Genomic DNA, 7,666 nt, shown 5'->3' with positions numbered 1-7,666 from the left:
GGAACTCACAAAGCCCAGAAGGTTTTGGTACAGGGAGAGGGTGAGAAACACAGTACCAGTGAGGAACAGACAGAATACAAACCTTTATTAAAAATAAGATCCTATAAAATAAAACAGGAAAGCAAAGGCCTTTTTCCACTCGCCTCCTCCCTGCGCGCGTCTGCTGCTTCAGGTTACTTCCATGGCTTGAGTCCTTAACGAAGACTGAGAAGTTACGGCAAAGTCTACGCTGGAAAAGAAAGAATTAGGCCAAGTAACATCATGGCAGGGAATTTCCTCGGCCATCTATGAAAAGGCAGACACCTCAGAGCCTCTGTGAATTGCCGGTGGATGGGCCGGTGGGGAGATGTCACACAACCCTCCCGCACCCGGAGGAAAGAGAGCTCGGGATGGGAATCACCTCACACCTCCCTCAGCAGACGCTCCCAAGGCCAAGCCCCACTGAACACCCCGAACACCCACAGGTGGGTACCGAGGCATGAGGCCAGGGAAGCCTTGCTCTGGTCCATCCTCTCGCTAACAGCCCCCTCCACAAACAATTTAAAGTTTTGAGATAATCTTTTCCTGGAGGCAGCTTGCTTCAACTCGATCCTGGACAACCCCAGCGTTGCCCAAAGCCTTCCGCTCGCCAGAGGGTTTCGCGCTCCGCCTTACCCGGCAGCTCCGGATCACTGCACCAGTCTGTAGGTGATGTAGCGGCCCGCAGTCTCACTCGGTCTTATGATCTTCACCACCTGCAAGGCCAACAGAAAGGAACTCGTGAGGGAGAGAAGCTGGCGGCGGTTCCCCTGCAGGGCCTCCCTGCCCGACACAGGCGCACACAGCCCCCGACAGCGTGGCTGCAAAGCTGCGGCCCCTCGGCCGCCACAGAGACGCCGGGACTGAGCTTCAGGTGGAGGCACAGAATGGAAGTGCCACCCCGCCAGCACAAGGGGAGGGGAGATCACAGAGCGTGGGGCTGTGTCACATCGGCTGCCTGTCACCAGCCAGCTCAGCAGGCGGCCGAGACTGCCATGTCCTTGCTAGAAGCCTGCTCACCTTACACACACCCATACCTCACCCCCAGCAGCTTCTATGTTTGAAAGAGACACCTCTCCTGCCTCCAGGAGTTCTGAAATACCGCAGAGGATCTCCCCTCCTTGCCCTGCCCACAGTTGGTGCCCGAGTCTATTCCTCTCTCACCTGACCACGCTTTATTCCGAAGTACCGGGCCACAGGATCCCCGGCCTGTATCCTCGGGAGCTGGTTCTCTCGGAGTTTACTGCGCAGGGGGTCAAGGAGAAGCTCCTCCAGCAGAACACGCGACTGGCCCAGGCGCCCCTTCGTTAGCGCAGCTCATGGAACAAAGTAATAAGCCATCGCACGCGGATATATTAATTTTCAGCCCAAAGCAAGTATGCCTCACGCCCAGGCAGGAAGGGAAGGAACAAACAAAGGATACTATCTGGCCAGTAGCTCGGTTACTTCTTCCTTTGTCATGACAACGTGCTCCGGGACCAACTGTAAACAACAGGGGAGAGTGACGGTAAGATCAGAAAGCCAGAGAAAGGAATTAGCTCCTCACAGCGGTGGGAGAAGCAACTTGTTCGTAAGGAAGGAAACTATGGCTTCGCCACTCAGCCCGGCTTTCCAGCTGAGAGGTCTCTGGGAGCAGCCCGAGCCGCAACTCAGCACCAAAGACTGATCATCCCGCCCTCGCTCCGCTGCCCGACACTGCTCACCTCGTGCTCTGTGATGTTTATCAGCAGCTCCTGCTGCAGGAACTGCTCCAGGATGTATTTGGGAGCCATATCTACCAGGGACTGGAAAGGGAAAGGTCTGTCAGACAGCAGCACTGGCCCGGGACAGCCCTGCCCGTGCTCAGCTCTGCTCCTCAATGACCAGCAGCCACCGCAAGGCGGGATGGCCACACTCGTGCTCACACAGACACAGGAACGCAGGCAAGGAGCAAACAGATCTCTTGACCACGGGCAAATATCCCCTTTTCTCTTGACTACTCCTGGGCCCTCAGCTGTGCTTGGAACCAGAACCAGTTGTTCTGGTTAAATGCACTTGTATGTTAAACAAGAGCCTGCATTAAGGTACAACAGGCTTCAGCAAAAGATTTTATCTGGAAGGATATCATAGGCTTTTATTTATCTAAAGCAGCACCGAAAAACAGACAAGCAAGACCTCCACAGCCCACAATAAGCCTCTGACTCTCAGGCAGGCTCCTTTCACCATACTTTGTACCTGCTTTGCCGAGGGAGTCATGCCTTGCTGCACCACGATCAGCGCTCTGGTGATGTTCTCCTCCTGCATCCTCTGGCAGTACATCTTGATTGTCTTTATTCCAACCTTGGGCTCCTCTGGGGAAAGGAGTTACAAAGGAAACAGGTTACAACCAGCCCTCCCTCCTTCTGTTAACCCCTCCAGAAAGCAACACCAGCCCTTCTGGCAACAGGAAGACCCGGACAGGATGGAAGAGTGGGCTAACAAGAACCTTATGAAGTTCAACATGGACAAGTGTAAGGCTTTGCACCTGGGAAAACATAATCCCCGGAGTGTGGCACAGGCTGGGATCTACCCAGCTGAGGAGCAGCGCTGTGGAAAGGGACCTGGGGGACAATAAGCTCAATGTGAGTGAGCAGTGTGCTGCTGCGGCAAAGAAACACAACGGGATGCTGGGCTGCATCACCAAGGGCATCACCTGCAGAGATAAAGAATCATTATCCCACTGTACTCGGCGCTTGTCAGGCCACACCTGGAATACTGTGTGCAGTTTTGGTCCCCGCTATGGAAAAAAGCTGTGACCGGGCTGGAGAGGGGCCAGAGAAGGGCCACAGAGATGATGTGGGGAAGGCTGCCGTATGAGGAAAAGCTAAGAGAACTGCCCTGAGAAAAGAAGGCTCAGGGGAGACCTTATCACCACATTCCAGTATTTAAAGGGTGACTACAAAGAAGATGGAGATTCCCTTTCAAGGAGTCACATGGAAAAGAAGGGGTGATGGGTACAGGTTACTCCTGGGGAGATTCCGATGGGACACAGGAGGAAAGTTTTTAACAATGAGAGCAACCACCCATTGGAATAATCTCCCCAGGGAAGTGGGCAATTCCCCAGCATTGGACACTTTTAAGATTTGGCTGGGCAAGGTGCTGGGCTGTCTTGTCTAGACCGTGCTTTGGCTGAGAAAGGTGGGATCAGATGATCCCTGAGCTCCGTTCCAACCCAGAATTCTATGACTCTGTGGTAGTTCTGTGATGATTCTATGGTTCTGTGATGGTTCTATGGTTTTTCTGCCCTTCTCCCGACTCCAGGAACCGCGGCCGGAGCAGTCTGAGCTCACCCGGGAAGAAGACGAACATCTGGTCGGTGGGATCGTCGTTGTGAGCCACCAGCACCGTCAGGTCGGTGCGGCGGGGCCGCCCCTCGCTGGGTTTGTCACCGAACTGCGCCTTGAACTCCTCCAGCGTCTGATCCAGCTCGTCCTGGGTCACCAGGTAGCCCCGATCGTGACAGAGCTGCCGAGAAAATCCCTCGCCTGAGGCCAACCGCCATCGCTGCCATTACGCGGGGCACCGGAGACGGGCCGGGCTAGGCCGCAACGGTACCCACCGAGCCCCTGAGCACCGCACACCCCCTCCGAGCCCCGCCACCGCCCTCCCGCACCTGCATGATGGTCTTACGGATCTTCCACAGCCGGTAAGTCTCCTCCTCGTCGTCCATCTTTCCCTCACGGCACGAGGACCCCGCGGCGGCCCCGGCGCCGCCTGAGGCGGCGCGGGGCGACCGCGGGGTCCTCGGGCGCAGGGCCTTCTGGGAGCTGTAGTCTGCTACACGCCATTGGCCAGCTCCCCATCAATCATCACTTAGAGCGCGCTGAGTGGCTAGGCTGGCCGAGAGAGGCGGTGCCTCCGGGCATCGTCACCGCCGATTGGCCGAGAGGGCGGAGCGCGATGGGATGGGGTCGGGCGCTGCTGCGGGGGGCGGTGGCAGCGGCGGCGGCGCGGTGTTCGGTGAGGAGGATGGTGAGTGCGGCCCGGCCGGTTCCGCTCCGGAGGTCGCGGGAGGAGGGCAGGGCGGTGGGGAGCGGGGCTGCGGCCGCGGATGTGGGGTGCACAGTGGGGGGAGGTGGGGGCGAGGCCTGGTCGGGGGGCGCGAGGCCTGAGGCCTGGCCGGGGGGATGCGGGGCGGGGGAGGGCGGACGAGCCCTCCCCGGGGAAGCGAAGGACGCGAAGACGGCGGTTCTGACGGGGGGACGGAGATCCCCGTGCGGGGCAGGTGGTTGCGGGGCTCCCCCCGGCTCGGAGGGGGCACAAGTGGGGAGGGGGTGACGGTGTCTCACAGTGTGTCCTGTCGTCGTGTCCCGTCCCCCCCCCCGCCCCGCAGTGTGCCCAGGCGGACGACTGGCGCTCGGCCAAGTCCATCTATGAGTTCCACGCCCGAGATATCGATGGGAACGACGTTTCTCTGGAGAAGTACCGGTAGGAGGAGAAGGGATGGGCCCCACTCGGCCTTGGGACGCTGGGGCTGAAGGCTCCGGGGGGGGGGGTGGGGGGGTGAGGAATGCGGCTCAAAGGGCTTCAGGACGATTGTCCCACTGCGGCGGCTTAATCTCTTGCGTAACCCGGGAGAGGAGCTTGTTTACCGGCCTTTCCTGCCTCGCCCCTCACCCTCCTGCCTGGGGAAAGGCTGCTGATTCACACACACCCCCCCCGCCCCTTTCCAGAGGCTACATCTGCATCATCACCAATGTGGCTTCAAAATGAGGAAAAACCGCTGTAAACTACACTCAGCTTGTTGACTTGTACGCCCGATATGCTGAGAAGGGTTTACGCATCCTGGCTTTTCCCTGCAACCAGTTTGGAAAACAGGTATGTGGGGGAGCAAGGTGGGGGCTCCCCCTCGCCCAGCCGGGCCCCCCTCTGCATCCCCAGGACGCTCACGGAGTGCCCTTTCCGTCACCTTCCTCAGGAGCCCGGGGACGATGCCCAGATTAAGGCATTTGCTGAAAACTACGGTGTGAAATTTGACATGTACAGCAAGATCGATGTCAATGGGGACGATGCCCACCCGCTCTGGAAGTGGATGAAGGACCAGCCCAAAGGAAGGGGCACCCTGGGCAAGTGAGTGGGGGACGGGGGCTGGGGAAGGCACCCTGGGAGGCAGGGAGGGGTTGGCTCTGGGCAGCTCCATCCGGGCAGGGGGCCTGGCTGCAGCAAGAGGAAGGGTTTCTTCTGCCACAGACTCACACTTGTTTTTTCTCTCCTAGTGCAATAAAATGGAACTTCACTAAGGTAGGACACAGCTGCCTTCTCCCGGCTTTGCCTGGGTCGCACCCTTGCTCTTTGGGGGGGGCAGTGGGGGGTCCCTGGGGCACTGCAGGGAGGAGGTATCCTCACCCGCAAACTCTGCAGTTACCCCAGATGTTGGATAGGAGTGTCCTGAGGGGTTCCTGCGCTGTCCTGGTCCCTCTGCCTGGACTCCCCCGGGATCCTCCAGCCCTGGCCCAGGGAGGCAGTAACTGGCCGAGGGGGGAGCGGGGCTGCCAGGGGCTGCCCCAGACCAACCCCACCACAAGCAGCTCCCTGGGCTGCTCTGCCACTCTTGGGGCTGCAGAGCCCGCGTTACAGCTGGGACTCACCTGGGTGCTGCTTCGCTTCCACAGTTCCTCATTAACCGGGAGGGCCAAGTGGTGAAGAGGTACAGTCCGATGGAGGATCCCTACGTAAGTCTGCTGCGGGCCTGGGGGGTGGCACAACTCTGCCTGACCTGCAGGAAAGGGGAAGCAGAGCTTTCCGCAGATCATCTCTGTGGAGAAACAGCAGTGCTGGGGCCGAGCACTGCTCGGAGCAGGCTCCGCTGATGTGTCTCAGCTCTGTTCTGCTTTGGCTGGGGGAGAAAAGGCTCTGTGGGGGGTGGCTGCAGCACCGGGGAAGAGTGGATGCCCAGTGCAGGGCGGGTGGGTGGTTCTGAGCAGTCTCTCTGGGGGCTTCGGGCATGTTTTTGGGGCAATGATGTTCTCGTAGCACAACGTTCCCTTCCTTCTCGCAGGTGATCGAGAAGGACCTGCCTGCCTACTTGTAGACCTGCTTATCTCCCCCTTGCACTGTCCCTGCGCCCCAGCACCAGCCTCTCGCTGCCTGTGGAGTCTTCTCATCCAGCCCCCATGACGGTCTGCCTTCAAGCCAGGTTGCTGGTGAGGCAGACCCGAAGATCTGGCGTACACTCGCTGGAAGAGGCTTCACAGGGCCAGCGGCTGTTGCTGGGCAGCCCTTTTCTTTGGGCGTAGAGCAGGATCTGGTGTCCCCTTGCAATAAAGGTATTAGAAACGACTGGTTGTGTCTGGGCATGTGGAATTGAGTGGTGGAGAGGACAGGGCTGGGTCTGCTGCGCCGCTCCCGCTGAGAAGCCAGAGCTTTGCAGGGGAGCCAAGACCTTACACAATTCCTGAGCCCAGCGGGGATAATCCTCATTACTGCTGAGGGGATTGCACACAAATCCCAGGTCAGGCGGTGCTCCTGAGGGAAAAGCCGGAGTAGGGGGAAGGTGTGTGTGTGTGTCTGCTGGGATCCTTCCTCACCCAAACCCAACAGGCGTCTGCGCCGATGAGGCAATTGGGTTGTTTTTCTCCGAAGGCAGAGTGTGAGTGCTCAGCAGCATGGCCCTAGCCCCGCTCCCCCTCTCCTGGCGCTAGCCGGGCAGTGAAGGGGCCGGTTCCAGCAGTGGCGCAAGCCACGGCCAGAAGCCATTACTGCAAAACAACCCCCAAGTCATGCTGGGACACTGTGAAATACCTCACGTCAGCAGAGACGTGTCCGACAGCAGCATGCAGGACCACAGGCACATCTGTCCTCCTCCGGAGCCTCGGCTGCAGCGTGTTGGTGCTTGCAAAGGTGCAGCCCGGTCTGGCCGAGCCCACAAAGGGACAGCGTCTCCCCGGGTGGGGAGAGCTCGGGTTTTACGGGCGATTAGCTGGGTGGGAGCGCTGCTTTGCCTCTTTTCCCCAGGGTGCTGGGTCATCCATAGCGCCCCACCACCCTGAGCCCCCGTGGGGAGCCCTGTCCTCGCTGCAGGGCCAAGGGGGGAGTGGGGAAGAGGCCCAGGGTCCTTGCTGGGGTCCCCCCACACGCCTGCAGCCCGGCACGTTCAGGACACTGGGAGGATCCTGCCCGAGCCTTTCTGACCGCTCCCCCCCCCCTTCCCGGGACAGGCGGGCTGGTGTGGGGAGTTGCTCCGCAGCCCCGCTCGGTCTCGCCGTGAGCTCTGTGGGCAGCACCGCAGGGCTCAGCCGCGGCTGCGCAAGGCGAGGTACGAATCGCTCCTCCGTGGCTCGCCCCCGTCCCACCTCCCGCGGGGACAGAGCAGTGCCAGGGCGAGATGTCCTAGTGCCGCAGCAGCTGGTGCTGGAGGAACACGCCTGAACAGCGGCTCCTTTATCTCTGTTTTCCCCAGCAAAGCCGGGAGAAAACAGCCCCATGGAAGGCCAGCGCCTGGCTGGCTCCAGGGACGATCCTCCTCCGCACGGCCCAGGGAGAAGGGGGGGCTCAGGACAGTGGTCCTCAACCGCCACCCAGTTGTTGACACTGGAGTTAAACGCCAGCTGCCAGTAGGACGCCGGCCTTGGAATCCCTATCCTGATCCAAGTCCCAGATGGGATCCCTGGGACAGATGGACACCTCTGGA

At 59.9% G+C, this 7,666-nt stretch overlaps 2 protein-coding genes across 6 annotated transcripts; one reads left to right on the top strand and one right to left on the bottom strand.

Moving 5' to 3' along the window:
• Positions 1-63: 63 nt before the first annotated feature.
• POLR2E (RNA polymerase II, I and III subunit E) lies at positions 64-3,776 on the bottom strand. Of its 5 annotated transcripts, none has more exons than XM_054181641.1 (8): positions 3,667-3,776; positions 3,327-3,501; positions 2,233-2,348; positions 1,722-1,802; positions 1,442-1,500; positions 1,183-1,261; positions 655-734; positions 64-229 (listed from the first exon to the last, which is right to left on the bottom strand). In XM_054181641.1, exons 2-7 carry the CDS (start codon positions 3,343-3,345, stop codon positions 669-671), a joined length of 420 nt encoding a protein of 139 aa, XP_054037616.1. In that variant the 5' UTR covers positions 3,346-3,501; positions 3,667-3,776; the 3' UTR covers positions 64-229; positions 655-668. The 5 variants fall into 5 exon arrangements, with proteins under 5 accessions (XP_054037616.1, XP_054037613.1, XP_054037614.1 ...); XM_054181638.1 differs by having other exon boundaries at positions 3,650-3,773; XM_054181639.1 differs by having other exon boundaries at positions 64-224; positions 3,650-3,770.
• Positions 3,777-3,890: 114 nt separating this feature from the next.
• Positions 3,891-6,315, top strand: GPX4 (glutathione peroxidase 4). Its single transcript, XM_054181643.1, has 7 exons — positions 3,891-4,008; positions 4,370-4,464; positions 4,710-4,854; positions 4,955-5,106; positions 5,253-5,277; positions 5,649-5,708; positions 6,035-6,315. The coding sequence occupies exons 1-7, from the start codon at positions 3,937-3,939 to the stop codon at positions 6,065-6,067; spliced, it is 582 nt and encodes a 193-aa protein (XP_054037618.1). The 5' UTR covers positions 3,891-3,936; the 3' UTR covers positions 6,068-6,315.
• Positions 6,316-7,666: the final 1,351 nt, after the last annotated feature.

This window comes from Rissa tridactyla, chromosome 22 (assembly GCF_028500815.1).
Source record: "Rissa tridactyla isolate bRisTri1 chromosome 22, bRisTri1.patW.cur.20221130, whole genome shotgun sequence".
In the NCBI taxonomy this organism is placed as follows: domain Eukaryota; kingdom Metazoa; phylum Chordata; class Aves; order Charadriiformes; family Laridae; genus Rissa; species Rissa tridactyla.
The sequence above is the reverse complement of the archived record's forward strand: the minus strand, read 5'-3'. Positions and strand labels throughout refer to the sequence as shown.